A 16438-nucleotide genomic window follows, 5' to 3' on the forward strand; every position below is an offset into this window, starting at 1 on the left:
TCCAAGGGGGCCAGAGGTGCAGCAACTGGATAAGGCACCACCTAGTTGTGGGAGTCTGCACGGCGAAGCTGAACTCCTGGGCCGGGAGGCTCTGAGGACCTCGGGCTAGCCTCCTGCCCACCCCCGCCTCAGTGTCCCTGGCTGTAGGACTGGGAGCAGGACTCAACCATCCTTGAGGTTTCTCCTGCAGCAGGGGTTGGCAAACTGTAGGTGACAAGCTTCAAACCCTGCTTCTGCCAGTCAGGTTTCACTGGGACGCTGCCACCCCCGTTAGTGTCTGTCCACCGGTGGCGGCCTTCCTGCTGCAGTGGGGCAGGCTGGAGAAGCTGTGACAGAAGCCACATTGCCCCCAAATGGGACATCTTTAGTACCTGGCCCTTTACAAGAAGTTTGCCGGCCCTGTTCCTGAAACATTAGTGTTCTTTAGGCTTAAAAGTGAGCTTCCATGGCTCCAACCTGATTAAAACAATTCATACAAGGGCCGTCCAAGCCACCACCCACTGTCCTCTTCCCAGGACACTGTCTGGACAGGGAGGGTTACCGGTGGTAGGCCGGGCAGTCCCAAGTCACCTCATGGTGCAATGGCGCCACCTGCTGTGAATGCCTAAAAGCACTTCTGCTTGGGAGGATGTGACCCCCTAGCCCCCAGCCCCCCCCAGCCCAGGGGAACTGGGTCCCTGCCTCTTGGAAAGACTGCGGTCTAGCGGGGCAGTGTGACCAGTGCAGGGTAGGTGACTGCAGGAAAGCTGGGAGGCTGCAAACCCATCCACGTATGTTTGACAGCCACACAGAGCCGGCCGTAAACCCTAGGTCAGCCACTCATTTAGGCTCTTGGTTCCATGGGTGTTGAGAGCATTTTCAAAATAAACACTTATATGACATTTAAACTGTTTCCAATCTTCAGAACAACTCCGAGACAATTATTCTCCCCATTTCACAGATGACAAAGCTGGTACAGAGAGGTTCCACGATTTGGTTAAGATCACACGGCCAGTAAGTGACGCAGTCAGGATTGAAGCCCAGGCTGTGAAAGCTTCCAGGTCCCCAGAACATGGGACTCACTGCACATTAACTGTTTTCCTGCCTGCAGGTGCGCCTGGGCCGCCAGACAGGGTCCCGGGGCTCCACCAGGAGCACAAGGGACGCGATGCGGAGGGCCTGGGGAGTGACCAGTCCCCCGCAGGAGGCCCCAGGCAGAGAAGGGGGTAGGCCGGGCCGGGGCCGCCCCTCCCTGCGCCCACACCTGCAGGCAACACGAGGCGGCCAGAGGACCGAACACCCTTTATTTGCAAACCGCAACCAGGTCTGCTCTCCGGGGAAAGACTGTCGGGGCAAAAAGCGTCTCCATGTCCCCGTCCCAGCTGCTCTGCAGCCCAAACCAGGCCCCTCGGAGAGGCCTCTGGAGTCACGGTCCCGGCAGCCAGTTGAGAAAGAGCCCTCCCTCCGTCCGCTGCGACTCCAGCCCAGCACGGCCCAGCTCTGGGCGCTCGCTTGGCCGGTCCGACCAAGTCCCTGACCCAGGCCCGCCGCTCCCAGCTGCTGCGCGGAGCCACCGGGCCCTGAGCTGCCGCCTGGCACAAAGGGTGGGAGAGGCGGGTCGCCGCTATCCCTGGGCCACGAAGTACTCCTCCTCCTCCGCCGCCTCGTTGCCATCCTCCTCCGGCTGGCTGCTCCGAAGCAGCAGCTCCAGGTCAGGGCTGGAACCCAGCCCCTTGGGGGCTTTGGGGCCGCCATCCCCTGGGGATGAAGAGAGACCAGTTACAGACCCAGCACTGGCTTCCCGGCGTCTCCTGACACAGTGTGCGCTTCGTCACCCGGGTCCCCGCCCGCGCTTCTCAGAGACAACTCCAGCATCCCCTCAGAGGAGTGGCGCCAGCAGGGCCGCCAGGCACATCTCCTGAATTAGAGCACCAGCCAGTGCAGTGGCGGCTGAACCCTGCAGACTGGGACTGCTGGGGGCAAGCTGAGGGCCTCCGGCCTCTGCCTGGCAGGGCTGGGCTGTGAATCAGAGGGGCGGGATGTCACGGGGGAGGGGGTCACCAGAACAGGCTTCCGAAGGGGCCCCGGTCACCTCTGGAGGGCAGGGCCTTGAGGGCGACGTGCAGGGATATCCCCGAGAGGCAGAGGGCGAAGCCCAGCCAGTTCAGGAGGCTGATCTGGTCGCCCAGCAGATGGGCCGCCAACAGCAAAGTGCAGACTTCCTGCGGGCAGAGAAGCGGGAAGGGGAAGCGATCAGTCGGCCCCTGAGCCCGGAGGGCCGAGGCACCGAGCACACCCGTGGGAGGGGGCTGGCTCGCCCACACTCCCAGGCCAGGGCAGGCTGCCCTGCAGGGCAAAGCAGCAGCCTCCGCAGGGCTCCGGGGACCAGGCCAGCACGCAGGGCTTTCTGCCTGTTACTGAGAAGCAACAGAAGAGGCGCTCTTCTCAGGGCTGTCAGGACAGACAGACAAGCCGAGTGCAGCTGTGTTCCCGGAAAAAGGAGAGCCGCCCTTCCAGAAGGCACCCACAGGTGAGGGCCCTCAGCTGCCACGGAGGGTGCAGCGTCATCCGGGCTCCACAGGACACGCATGGGTCCTGGGGTTCGCTGCACACGGTGGCTGCAAATGGCACCGCGACAGGACGCACTCTGAGGACCACGGTGTGCGCCTGGTCATTTGGTCAGCAACAGAAGACCCGTGGGGAGCCCTGCATTTCTGCCGTCAGGCCCCACGGCTCCAGTGCCACAGAGCGGACCCCTCCACGGCCCGAGGGGGAAGGAGGGAGGCGTGGTGGCGGGGGGAAGGGGAGAGAGGGGAGGCCAGAGTGCTGCTGGGCGGTGGGAAAGGCGGGCACAGGGCACTCGTGACAGCACTGTCCCAGGCCGTGCCGCTGGCAGACGTCGCCAGCCAATCAGAGAACGTGTCCCTGGAGAGTGTGGACTGGGTGAGGGCGCTTCTCAACCACCGCTGGCATTCCTCGTGGGATGCAAGTGCGCCCCGAGCCTTGTGGAGTCAGACCCGCTCCGCACCCCAGCTCGGCCACCCCACCGGTTCCCTCGGGGAGCAGCAGCCCTTCCTGCCCGACGGCCAGGCCACCCCCACCTCACAGGCCTGCAGCAAGGACGGGAGGGGTGAGGACGGGCGCACGACGCCCAGCGCCAGAGCGAGGTCCCTCCTCTGCAGGCCCTGGGCTGTGGGAGCTGGGACGGGAGCTGCTGGCGAGGGAGACCTTCGGGGGCTCCCCTCTGAGACAGGACCGGGGTCACCTCTGCGTCTGTACTTTAAAAATGCCCGCGATGGAGAGAGTGAGGCTGGAGGTTCTGGACACCAGGAGGAACTCGGAGAAGCCCAAGCCGAAGGCGAGAACCCCGCCGAGGAAGAGGCTCCCGAGCACCCGCAGGAGCAGCCCAGCGTCCTGGAAACGGAAGACCTTCTCAGACGTGGACAAGTGGAGACCTGCAGGCAACGGGGAGAGAGGGGCGGCCATGTCCTGGGTGAGCCTGCCGTCCTGGGTGTGCCTGCCGGGAGGCCTCACCCTCCCTGCACTCCCTGCAGCCGGTGGGACCTGCCACCTCGCCTGTGCCTGCGCAGGGCAGGCTCCCCAGCACCTGAGCGCAAGGACTCCCACGCAGAGGGCCCGAGACTGGGGGAGACCCGGGAAGCGGGGAAGGCTGCCAGAGAGCCCCGGGGCAGCAGGAGCGGAGATCCCCGCGGGGAGTGACAGGGAGGGCTCTGGGGCCCCGGGCTAAGTACAGGGACAGCCCCGCAGAGGAAACGCACTGGGGCGCCCTGCTCTTCCTTGAGGCGCTCCCCGCCCACCTGTGGAAGGGTGGCAGGGGGGTACTTCATGCTAAGGCCGTGGCAGCTAGCGGGCCAGAAAGAGAAGGGACAGCCCGTCGGGTGAGAGCTGCGGACGCCCTCCCCGCTCCACAGCGGGGAGTCCCTTGTTCTCAGTCTCAGGCGGGCCACCTGCAAACCGGGACAAAGCCCTGTCCTCACCACTCTGGCCATTTCAATCCAGGCCTCACCACCACATAGCTGTGGGACCTGGCTGAGACACACGCCCGGTTTCTGGAGCACATTTCCCCGCTAATAAAACGAAAGGGTTGGGACTAGACCAGGGCTTCTCGAACAGATGGTGTAATTTGACGAACAGTTCTCCAAAACCAAACAATGCATTATAAATAGACTACAAAAACCTCGGTCCCTTCGTTCCAGAGACACCCACACGGGCATCCAGGCACTGAATTCTGCTCAGACTTCCGGGGGTTTCTGGTCCTCCCACGCCGTCCCTCTGAGAGGGCGACCCCAGGGTCCCTCCCCGCACGACAGGCCCCTCAGAGCAGGGCGCCAGCTGGGCCCAGAACTGGGCACAGAGGACACGCCCGTGGGAGCAGGAGGCTGGCCTGCGGCTCTGAGGTTTTTGGAGCGAAGCCGCAAAGACATGCAGAGTGACAGAGGCACCCCCCCGCCCCCCGCAGGCACACAGCCTCGAGATGCAGGACGTCTCGTGTGGGGCCGCACTCAGCAGCACTGCAGAGGCACGGGCAAACTGGAGGGAACTCGGGGAAAGCAACAGAAGTAATGAAGGCGCTTGGGGGATTAATTTACAGAAAAGATTAAAGGAGCTAAATCCATGCAGCTTTGCTAAGTGACAACGGGCGGGCGGGGGCTCTGGGAGGCGGGTTTGCGGAGACGAGGCGGGTTTGCGGAGACGGGGCGGGTGCAAACACCGGGGAGGGAGGGACGGCGCAGCGTTTTGCACAGGGGGCGTCCTGAAGGGACGGGGAGAGGTTCTACAAAGGAAGAAAAATGAGGCTGCAGAACAGAAGTTTCCTGGACAACGGGGCTGCAGAATAATTTGCTCAAAGAGGTTCGAGACGCCTCACTGCTTGAAACTTAAATGGATGCAGGGCAGGATTTTCTGTCACGACCCCGAGGACAGAAGGGACTCCGGGACAAAGGATAATCCCAAAACACGGGAGGGAGGGTCCTGCCCCCCTGCCCCCGCCACCCCCTTTCCTCCCAGAGAAGACAGTGGAGGGGAACCACCCACTCACTCGCCCAGGCTCCTGTGCACCGGCCCTGGGCACCCTGCACCCCGCCCCCCAAACCCACACTCTGCCACCCCAGCACACACTCTTCCAAACCTACTGTTCCCACTTCTGGGGATGCCCCGAGCCCACCAGCCTGTCGAAGTCCCAATCACTCCCCCCAGGTACGCTGTCGGGGAAGCCTCTTTGACTTGGCTTTCCACCCTGCCAGGCCGAGACAGCTCAGGCCCCTCGGCTCTGCCCAAGAGGTGGGACGCAGCACGACGGCTAAAAGGAGGGGCTCTGGAGCCGGCTCCTGCACCCACGCCCAGGCTCGTTTATGAGCCCCGGCACCCGCAGCAAGGTTGTCGTTACTGCTCTCTGCCTCAGTTTCTTTCGCCTGCGGGATGGGGATGTTAATAGCACTGCCCCAGAGGGTCTGGGCAGCGCTGAAAGAGTTAACTGTATGTAACGTGATTAGAACAGCCCTGGTGTACCTTCAGGGCTGGGCACGTTCACGGTCACTGCTGCCTGCTGTGCCTCGTACACTTTCTATGATACCATTTATCGAGCTGGACTCCGGCCGCGTGGTGTGAGCGTCTGCCCAGGCCAGGCACGGCCAGGGAGGGGCCGCACCTCTGCTCGCGGCACCCTCGGCAGCGGGCGCAGTGCTGGGCTCAGAGCAGGGGCTGGGGGTCTGCGGCGCTGCGGTGCCCGGGGTGGGCGGCCCCACCTACCTTCGAAGATGGCAAAGAGAGGGAAGAGCCCGAGAAACATGAGCGGCTGCAGGTGGAACATGGTGTCAATGGGGTTCTGGAGCCCTGCAGAACGGAGACACGGGTGAGCCACCAGGCTGGGGCGCGCCGCCTCCACCCTGCCTGCCCCGTGCCCCGCCCCTTCTCACCAAGCTCCGCCTTCTGCAGGAGAATCTGGGTGAGGGTCCAGCGGATGCCGCCGATGAACGAGGCCCCCAGCACCAAGGCAAAGCCCTCCATGTTGAACTGCGTGGACTTGTAGGTGAACATGAAGAGGCCCCCCGCGATGAGGAGGACCACCAGGACCAGCGCCGCACGCTACCGGGATGGAAAGCAGGGGGCAACTAACTTAGGAGTCTGAGGTCATCACACCTGCAGTTTGGGGGCCGGCGGCCATTTCTGCTGTCCCTCCTCCCCCACGGCAAGCTCCTTCCCATGGACGTGTGCAGGGTGGATGCAGCGGGCACCTCCCCAGCACCCCTACCCGCCCTGAACGGTGGAAGTGCTTTGCAGGGCTGTCCTGGGCCCCCACGTGGCCTCTCCCCTCCCGGGGACTAGGAAACAAAGGGTACCTACTGTCTCACACAGCAGGGGGCTTCTGACCCAGCTTGACCCCGACCCGGGCCCTCTTCCCTGAGTCCCTCCGCCTTTGGTCATTACACCCCCGCCGGCCGCCCGCCACACTTTCTAAACATCCTCAGCAGTGCCCAGTCCCACGTCCTTCCTCAGCAACGGGAGTCTCCGCCGCCTGGCTGGGCTGGTCTCTTCCGTCACATAGTGACCAGCCACTGCTCGGAGCCCCCCCTTTTTGTGCTCAGTGTCTGTGGGATAGGAGGGGCAGAGGGGATGCTGGGCCTCACCAGCTCCTCCAGCTTGAAGATCAGAGAGAAGATCAAGATGAAGAGGACGGCTGAGGATTTGGTCATAGTGTACCTGGAAGGGAAGATCGAATCACCATGATGCGAGGCTGGAGCCTGGGGCTCAGACCCACCTGGACAGAGGAGCTCACAGCACCTGGGAGGGCAGAGGGGGAGGGGGGGGCGGAGCTCCCTGACTTCCCTGAGGGCAACTGGCTCTGCTCAGGGGAGCAGTGCAATTGGGCACAAAAGAGGGCAGAAGGTGGCCTGAGTCACCTGGGCTGGAACATGACCTTTAAGTGAAAGAAATCTCTAGGAAGCCTCTCATTATCGCCAGGGAGAACAGGCTGCAGGTCTGACATGGCACTCACCAGGCCTATTATTATTACCTTCCCCACAGTGGAGACGCGGTGGGGGAGGGAAAAAGGGAGGGAGGAGGAGGCTGCGCTCCCAACGACGCACAGACTCACAGACTCGGAGGTGAGAAGTCGCCCTCCCACGGCCCTGCACAGCCGCCTGCCGCCACGCCCTGTCTCTAGAGCCACACCTGCCCCCCCCCCCCCCCCCCCCCCCGCTGAGTCCTGGACTCCCCAACCACCTGGTAGGCACCGAGTGCCCTGTGTGCCCAGCTTAAGGGAGAGGCTGGCGAGTTTCTGGAGAGCTGCTGGGTGTCGGGGAGCAGCTGCCAGAGGAGGGCCGGTCCCAGAGACTGGTGCCTGGCTTGTCGGTCGGGCGTGCACCCAGCCAGCAGGACGGCCGGAGAACCTGAGCGTGCGGGGGAGGGAGGGCGGGCGTGCTGCCACTCACAGTGAGACGGTGATGTAGAGGAAGCTCCAGTTGGACAAGCCCACGTCAAGCGCCGTTGCCAGTGCTGTGGAGACAGGGGGCGCCCACGGACCGTGGGGGAGAAAGGGCAGGGGGTGTGGGGACGCCAGTTATCAGAGCGCGGCCGCGAGGCACCCTCGTGTGTCCCGCTTGGCCCTGCTCACCCCGGCTTTCTACGGGGGCCCTCGGGCCTTCCTTTCCACCCAGCGATGAAATGGTGAACTCCTGGCCCCGGCCGGAGAGGTCCGGTGGGTGCAGCTGGAGCGTGGTTGTGTGGCGAACCCGGAGGTCCGGGCGAGGGTTCAGGCCACGCCCCTAGGCTGCTCCTTCGGTCCCCAGCAGGGGCTCATACGAGAGGCAACCGACTGAAGTTTCTCTCTCATTGACGTTTTCCTCCCTCTTTCTCCCTCCCTCCCCGCTCTCTAAAAATCAATGAGCATGTCCTCAGGGGAGGATTAGAAAGTATAAGAAGAAAAATTAACTCCCGGCCAAAAACAAGGGGGAAGGGCTGCTCCGGTGTCCAGGCTGTGGTCCTCTGACTGGCCGGGGCCTGTGTTGTTCCCACCCGCCCACTATCTTGAATGCCCTCCCCCACCACCACCATGACAGGCGTCAATCTGACCCCGAGAACCTGGCCCTCCAGGACCAGACCCCTCCCCCCATCATTTCTCCCATGACTGCTCACCAAGGCCAAGTTCTCAGCATCCTGAGACACTTTCAGGCTTTCTTTCCCACCTTCACACACACCCAACCTCTCCCTCCCAGGACCAGCAGGCCCCGCTCACCCTCCAGGCCTTGGCCAACTCAGCCCTTGCCTGGGGAACCCACCCAGCCCAGCACTCAGCACCCAGAGCCCAGCCCAGCCCTGCTTGGCTTGCTTCCCCTCTGCTCAGCTCCACGGCGGCAGGGGCTGTGCGCTCTGCCCAGCACGAGCTCCGGGAACACAGCTCAGTGCGCGTGTTCAAGGGCAAGGGAACGACAAGGCCACTGCTGCAGTGGGGCTTCTCCTGGGGGCGCGAGGGGGAGGGAGTGTGTCAGAGGCAGAAGTGAGGGCAGGGAGGGCAGGCAGAGAGGGTGAGGACACACGGGTGAGCCAGGGAAAGACGGCCTCACTTCACACCTCTCCAAGGCTTCCTTTCGCTCCTGGCCTTTGGCTTCCAGAGTAACCACCCCTTTCCCCCACCGCCACCCGCCGGGCCCTCCCCACAGACACACCTGTCGGAGCCACTCTTCTGAGGTAGTCGGGCCAGCTCAGCACCACGCGGGCCCTGTGGCTGGAGCACTGGACCAGCGCCCGGGACAGCGCGGAGAACAGGAAGATCACGGCCAGGTGCAGCATCGTCATGAAGAGGGGGAAGTGGAAGCTCTGCAGGGCCCAAGGCACAGCCGGTCCGGGCGCGGCTCGCACAGCGGGCCCTCCCCTGGCGCCCTCCCCGCGCCCTGCGCCGGCCTCTACCTGGTGGCCCTGGGGCGACTCCCGTGCTTCCTGAGGACTTGTACCTACATTCCCATCAGGAGAGACTTGGCCCCAGTTTTGGAGGCCACACAGACAGCAGGTGAGGAATGGGGCTCTGTGTGAGCTCGGTGCTGTCCCCGCCCCTTCAGCCACCTGTCAGCTACCTGCTCGCGGCCCACCCCGGGTAACCGCCAGTGTGGCCAGGATGGCCGTGCCAATCAGCAGAGCACTGGGGGACCTTCCTCCCCGTTGGTCGGCAGCTGCTCGCTGCCTCGCCCCTGCAAGTCGCCACAGCTCATCTCTGTGCACCAGCCCCCTCCCCGCACCCCCCTTTCCGCTGTATCCAGACATTTCTTCCAGCCTGGTGTGGCAGGGCTGGCTGCAGGGCCTGTCTTATCACTAGTGTGACCGGCTTCCCGTCTGACTGGTGGAAGGCCATGCCTTCCTGTGGCTAAATATCAGGGACCCTGTGGCCCCAGGCCCCTCCTCCCAGGGCCCCCCGCTCCCCCATCCCTCCCCCCAGCACCCAGGCCTTCCTCTGAGTTACCTTCGTCAGCCATTTGTTGTAGAAGGTGATGCCGATGGAGAAGCAGTAGTAGAGGAGGACCAGCCCCAGAGTCAGCACCGCCTTCCACACAAAGGCCACGTCCAGGGCCCACCTCCCCATCCGTGGAAGCGGCAAGCCCCAGCCGGGGCCGGTGGGGGCAGGCACCTCTCCTGAGGACGGGCTGCAGGGAGCGCCGCTCGGCCTGGGCCACGACTTTCAGCGAGAACGAGAACGTCGCCTGCTCGGAGCTCTCTTCACCCCCATGATTCGGGGCGGTTCGCGGAGCCCCAGGCGGAGCCTCACCCGAGGGGCTGGGGGCCCGGGCCGGACCTCGCCATGGTTAACCGTCTGCAGGGCTCCTGGGGCCCCAGGTCGGGGGCTAGAAGGATGGAAAGGCAGCTCTGGTGGCCTGGGCTGAGTGAAGGCCGCCGGCCCACCACCCCGAGCCTGTCTCATGCAGGGAGCCCGTCCCGTGCAGGGAGCCTGTCGCGTGCAGGGAGCCCGTCCTGTGCAGGGAGCCTGTCCCGTGCAGGGAGCCTGTCCCACAGGGAGCCTGTCCCGTGCAGGGAGCCCGTCCCACAGGGAGCCTGTCCCGTGCAGGGAGCCCGTCCCACAGGGAGCCCGTCCCACAGGGAGCCTGTCCCGTGCAGGGAGCCCGTCCCACAGGGAGCCCGTCCCGTGCAGGGAGCCTGTCCCGTACAGGGAGCCTGTCCCACAGGGAGCCTGTCCTGTGCAGGGAGCCTGTCCCGTGCAGGGAGCCCGTCCCACAGGGAGCCTGTCCCGTGCAGGGAGCCTGTCCCGTGCAGGGAGCCCGTCCCACAGGGAGCCTGTCCCGTGCAGGGAGCCCGTCCCACAGGGAGCCCGTCCCACAGGGAGCCTGTCCCGTGCAGGGAGCCTGTCCCGTACAGGGAGCCTGTCCCGTGCAGGGAGCCCGTCCCACAGGGAGCCTGTCCCGTACAGGGAGCCTGTCCCGTGCAGGGAGCCCGTCCCACAGGGAGCCTGTCCCGTACAGGGAGCCTGTCCCGTGCAGGGAGCCCGTCCCACAGGGAGCCTGTCCCGTACAGGGAGCCCGTCCCACAGGGAGCCCGTCCCACAGGGAGCCTGTCCCGTACAGGGAGCCCGTCCCACAGGGAGCCTGTCCCGTGCAGGGAGCCTGTCCCGTGCAGGGAGCCCGTCCCACAGGGAGCCCGTCCCACAGGGAGCCTGTCCCGTGCAGGGAGCCTGTCCCGTGCAGGGAGCCCGTCCCACAGGGAGCCTGTCCCGTGCAGGGAGCCCGTCCCACAGGGAGCCTGTCCCGTGCAGGGAGCCCGTCCCACAGGGAGCCCGTCCCGTGCAGGGAGCCCGTCCCGTGCAGGGAGCCTGTCCCGTACAGGGAGCCTGTCCCACAGGGAGCCTGTCCTGTGCAGGGAGCCTGTCCCGTGCAGGGAGCCCGTCCCGTGCAGGGAGCCTGTCCCGTACAGGGAGCCTGTCCCACAGGGAGCCTGTCCCGTACAGGGAGCGGACCAGAGCGGACAGGGCGGCAGGGAGGAGCCCGGCCCCAGCACAGGTGTGTGGAGCAGAGCACCCTGTCACATCCACCGTTGGTCGCCTCAAGCTGTCCTCCATGAATCGCTACCAGAGTGACTTTTTAAAAACATGAATCTGATCGTGTCAGACCACTGCTTAAAGCCCTTTCCGTGGTTTCCACTGCTCTCGAGATACAGATCAAAACCCTTCCTGTGGCTGAAAGGGCCCGAGCGGCCCCCCCCAACCCGGCTCCGCCCCAGCCCTGGTGCCCTGGGCCCGCCAGGCAGGCTGCTTCCTGCTGCCTCCGGGAGCCTGACGCTCCGGCCCCGACCCCTGACTTCCTCGGCTGACCCACTCGGCTCCACCTCGAATGCTGCTTCCTCGGCCCCGCGCCCCCCACCACGTGGGACGGGTCCTCTCGCAGCTCCCCTGAGGTTCCTTCATGGGACCTGTGCAGGGCAGGAAAACTGGAGTGACGTCAGAGTCCCCTGGGCGGCTCCCCACGTCCCCACTAGCCTCACCCCCTTCCTCTGCCCCCAGCCCCTGCACGCTCTGCGGTCTCCGCACAGGGATGCCTCACTGTGAGACAGCGGGCCTGTGGGTTTCGGGGACTAATCCGGTCTCTCGGGAGTTAAAAACGGCTCAGGAAACCCACACCTGCCTGGCCCCAGCCACTGTTGACCACTCTCACGGACAAGGAGCCGGCTTCAGTTCGTGCCAAACCGAGCCCCTCCCTGCCCCCCCATCACCCAGCCAACCCCGGGGAGTGCCCAGAGCGTGCCAGGCCCAGGGAGACCTAGTGGGCACCCCCAGTCTAGCATTGTCCCACCTACTGCTTCATCTGTGCCCCTCCTCCTGTCTCCTCCTCTGAGATGGCCCCGCCCTGCTGGAAGCCACCTCCTGGAGGCCCTCCTAGCACCATGGGATCAGGCCTACCCCAGCTGCGCCCCCGCCCCCGTCCTTTCTGAAGGGACCGTTGGCATTGGTGCTGTACTCTGGAACCTGGGTCATCATTTCCCCTCCCCCACGGCCAGCTGGGAGCTGGCGCAAGGTTTACGTCCCAAAGGACACCCTAGGGCTCTGGGTCTCTTCAGGGGAACTTTGGAGACCCATGGTGGTAGTGTGGGGGGCACCCCTCACTTTCGGTGGGCAGGGACTGTGAGGGGGACAGTCCACGTGACCCAGAATTGTCCTGCATCCTGCGTGACTTCGAGATTCCTGCAGATGAGACTCCCTGTGGTTCCCCGAATCCAGAACCCAACTCTGGTTCACCGGTAACACAGAGCAGCTCCTCCCACGGCTCTCCCAGGCGCTGCCGTTTCCGAGAACACGTTTACCGTGTCCCCCGGGGGGATGTGGAACCGTTCTTGATAAAACGGGCGCCACGGGCTTCCCGTCTGGAGAAGCCCCGGCATGCAGGGGGTTGGGCAGCTGCCAGCCTGGCTGGCTGTGTGCACGGGGGCGGGGCCCTGCCCTCCCAGAGGTTCCACAGGGGCAGGGAGAGCCCGCCCTGCCTGCTTCATTGCAGCTTCCAGCACCCTGTGCCCGGGAACTCACATATGGAAACACTTTACTGCGAATGGCTTCCTTTTATTCCTCTTTTACATTATGGTGAGGGCACAGCCAACTTTTATAAAGTTATGTGTAGGTAGTTTTTTTGAACCACAGGTTTCATCTTAAGGTAAGAAGGGGGCAATGCTGTTAACGAAATATTTGTCATCAGCCCTGGCTGGCGTAGCTCAGTGGATTGAGCGTGGGCTGCGAACCAAAGTATCGCAGGTTCGACTCCCAGCCAGGGCACATGCCAGGGTTGCAGGCCACGGCCCCCAGCAACCGCACATTGATGTTTCTCTCTCTCTCTCTCTCTTTCTCCCTCCCTTCCCTCTCTAAAAATAAATAAATAAATCTTTAAAAAAGTGGGGAAAATAATAATTTTAAAATATATATTTGTCATTAAGAGAGGGTGTTGCCTCCACGACGCTGAGAACCACTGCGCTATTCCGCCTAAGGCGGGCGCATCCCGTGAAACGCCTTCCGGAGCTGACCTCCCTGTCAGCTGCCGAACACCCAGCTGCCGAACACCCAGCTGCCTGCTTCTCTCTGCGCGCCGACGGCACACATCGGGGAACTCACACCGGCCTGTCCGGGACGGACTGCTGTGCTCCGGAACGGACTGCTGTGCTCCGGAACTCGCCACCCCTCGGTCCGAACCTGCTCCTCCTCCCATCTCGGCCAGCGGAGCCGCCGTTCATTCTCACAGTCACTCAAGGCCATTAACTGCGCTCTCATCCTCGATTCCTCTTTTCCCCTCGGCCCACAGATTTCAGTCAAGAGATGCCATCAGCTCTATCTCCCCGACATATCCCAAATGCGATCACATCTCCTGGCCTCCACCGCCACCGTCCGGGCCACCCCGCCTGCTCTCCCGCACACGACGCACCAGTCTTCCACGGGGTTCTCTCTGCACCGCCCCCCCCCCCCCCGCCACGCCACCCCTGCAGTCAGCACCCGGCTATCGCAGCTGGGGTGGCGTCTAACAGACCCCGAGGCCCACGCTCTGCCCTCCAGACCGGGCTCCAGGGGGGGCCTGCCCTGTGCCCTGTTTAGCAGCACCTCTGTTCTCTACCCAGTGGATGCCTGAAGCACCCCTGCCCCTCATCCCAGTAACGACAAACAAGAATGTCCCCAGACACTGCCTGATGTCCCCTGGGGGCAAAACTGCTCCCTGAGAGGACTGCTAACATGGCACAGGTGACCGCAGGGCGTGCCGGCACTGGGAGATCTTCCTTCCAGCATTCACTCCCCGTGGCTCCTACCCACGGCTTCCAGGCTGGGACAGTCTGAACCCTTCGTACCTTCTGCTTCTGCTGCTGTTCCTCTGCCCTCTGCCCGCCCCCCCACCCCCATCCAAGTCCTGCCCTTCCTTCAAAGGCCCAGTCCAAGTCTCCCACCTCGAGGAAGTGCCCACGACTGACTCAGCCCCCAGGGAGCACTGTCTCAAAGTTAACACTCCTTCTCCTTCCCTTATTATCACTTGGAAGGTCCCTCACCCCAACACAAAACCAGACCTCGGCTAACAGGGCTCTGGGAAATCATCTACGCACTCACTCACCGTGCCCTTATGAAGCACTCCAGCACTCCTGTGTAACGTTGGAGATAGAGACCCTAACTGATAAGGTCCCCGCCCTTATTTCGTGATAAGGGAAGCCAGCCTTAAAGGAGCAAGTGCTGTTTTTCAAATCTCACTGGCCCAGGAAAGGCATCCCACGCTCCGTCCTGCCTTCCTCAGGGGGCAGCCAGCCCGGAGCAGCAGCCATCGCCTGGCGCATCAGCAGGGCACCCGGCTCCCCTAGATCACCCCAAGTGCGACGTGGGCCATGCGGCTTAGTGCTCAGAAGGGTGGGCTTGGGGTGGGAAGACCTGGGATCGAACCTTGGCTCCCCTACTCACCCTACTTCGTGACCCTAAGCCACCTGACTTCCGACCTCAGTCTCCTCACCTGCGCAGGAGGATGAACCAGGAGCCTCCTGGGAGGGAAGTCAGGGGCATCAGGTGAAGCCTGTGATGCTGCCTGCCAGCAGGGGGTTACTCCCCTCCTGGTCCCCTAGAGTGACACTTCCTCGGCCTGTCCCCACTGAGTCACCACGCCATCCTCCTTGTTGCCCCTTCAAGGGCCAAGTGGCTGGTCTCATCAGCATCTTAAACATCTGACCCCTTCCCCTTCCCGGGAAAACCTCTTGGATGCCACACCATATGCTCTAGGAGGTCTTCCGTTTTTCTGGACTCTTTCTCAGTCCATGCAACGTGTAACCACTGGGTGCCTGAGGGTTGGACCCTGGCCTCTCTTATCTTAAATCTCATCTTGCGTAATCTCAGCCCAGCTGACAGACAGGCCGGTGGTGTCTAAGTTCCTTACATCAGCCCTAACCTTTCCTACGAGCTCCAGGCTAGTACATCTACCTTGAACCCAGAACTCTTTGATTCCTTGATTCCTGCCCCCAACATCATTAGTAAATGCCAGCATAACACATCTGGTCATGTCAGCCTAAACCCCCAAATCAATGCCTCTTTCCCTCTTCCCCCAAATCCTGTCCCGTCAGGGCCATCCCAACAAATTCCTTCACCCATCTGCGCTCCTCGCCTCTACTCCGCCATCACAGCCGAATCCACGAGTACCTTTCACGTACTGACTGCAACAGTTTCTTAAGTGGTGTCCCTGCACCCCGCCCCCCTCCCAAATGGTTCCAGCACGGAAAGCGGACCATCAGCCGTTTCGCGAATCACAACTCCTCAGAAGGCCCACCAGGACCCAACGCCTGGCCCCGGCGGGCATCTGCGACCTCGTCCTCCCGCCACACGCCCGGCACTCGGCACCCAGTACCCAGCGCCCAGCACCCAGCGCGCGGGCCCTGGCGGTCTGTCAAACGCAGCAGGCCTGCGTCCTTCGCACCTGCTGTTCCTCTCCTACAACACGGTTCCGCAGACCTTGGCGTGGCTGAACTCTCCTCGCCGGCCCTCTCCTCATCCTCGTGGCACCTCCCACCACCTGACGTTTTCTCGTTTGCTCACGAGATCACTGTCGGCTCCCCACTCCCACCCCACCGCGGGATGCAGCCTCTCTGCGGGCAGAGCCCTGCAGCCGTGATTCCCGCCTGGGTCCAGAGGGCTCGGGAGATACCCGGGGCAGCGCGCGGGGAAGGCGGCCGAGGGGGGCGCGTGGAGGCCCGGGCCCCCTCCACGGCGGGGCGAGAACCCAGGCGCGCCCCACGCCGCGGCGCGTAGGGCCCGGCCGGGCGCCGGCTCCCGAGGGCGCCCGGGGTCCAGCCGCGCTCCCACTCACCTCGGCTGCGGGTGCTCCGGCCGGGAGCCTCCAGCCGGAAGTGCAAGGCCCAGAGCTGCGCGCTCGGGAGGAGCATTTCCGCCAGGAGCCGCTGGGGGCGGGGCCAGCCGCCCGCCCGGGCGGGGCGAGGTGTGGAGGTGGGTTCTCTCTTCTCTCGTCCGGCGCCCTCCGCGGGGAGCATGCCTTGAGCTCAGCGCTGGGCACCCCCTCGGGCTGTAGGCGTTTGTTTCCCACCTGCGCTCAATCGGGCCTCATTCTGGAGCCGGTGTCTGCTGCAGAGCCCCGTGCGCACCGCGGGGACCCAGAAAATAGTTACCTATTTACTTCTATTGAACGAATTGTTTACCTTATTCCAAGCCAGTGCTGGGCAACCATGGAAAAAAACAGAGATAAATCTCTCATGGGCTTTTTCTTCTGGTTGCTCAAGCCGGCTGGGGAGTGCTCAGTTATGGCATTACATTCCAGGATTTAGAAGATCCACGGGAGGTAGTAAATAATAAACATTTATGAGCCATTTTCTATGTCCCTGAAACTTTGTAAGAATGATCTCAATTTCAATAGGTCGCACAAGGGGAGAGCGCCTGTCTCAGAGGAAACGGGAGGGAAGAATAAAAACCATGGCTGGGAAAGTAGCCAAGGGG

The 16438-nt window shown here is 63.4% G+C and overlaps 1 protein-coding gene across 1 annotated transcript; it reads right to left on the reverse strand.

Annotated features, from left to right (window-relative positions):
- Positions 1 to 881: 881 nt before the first annotated feature.
- SLC35C2 (solute carrier family 35 member C2) lies at positions 882 to 15916 on the reverse strand. The gene is made up of 10 exons (XM_028524888.2): positions 15798 to 15916; positions 9452 to 9830; positions 8664 to 8814; positions 7431 to 7494; positions 6627 to 6699; positions 5916 to 6084; positions 5749 to 5832; positions 3259 to 3434; positions 2072 to 2201; positions 882 to 1737 (listed from the first exon to the last, which is right to left on the reverse strand). The coding sequence occupies exons 2-10, from the start codon at positions 9569 to 9571 to the stop codon at positions 1604 to 1606; spliced, it is 1101 nt and encodes a 366-aa protein (XP_028380689.1). The 5' UTR covers positions 9572 to 9830; positions 15798 to 15916; the 3' UTR covers positions 882 to 1603.
- Between the last annotated feature and the right edge of the window lie 522 nt (positions 15917 to 16438).

This window comes from Phyllostomus discolor, chromosome 9, assembly GCF_004126475.2.
Source record: "Phyllostomus discolor isolate MPI-MPIP mPhyDis1 chromosome 9, mPhyDis1.pri.v3, whole genome shotgun sequence".
Taxonomy (NCBI): Eukaryota; Metazoa; Chordata; class Mammalia; order Chiroptera; family Phyllostomidae; genus Phyllostomus; species Phyllostomus discolor.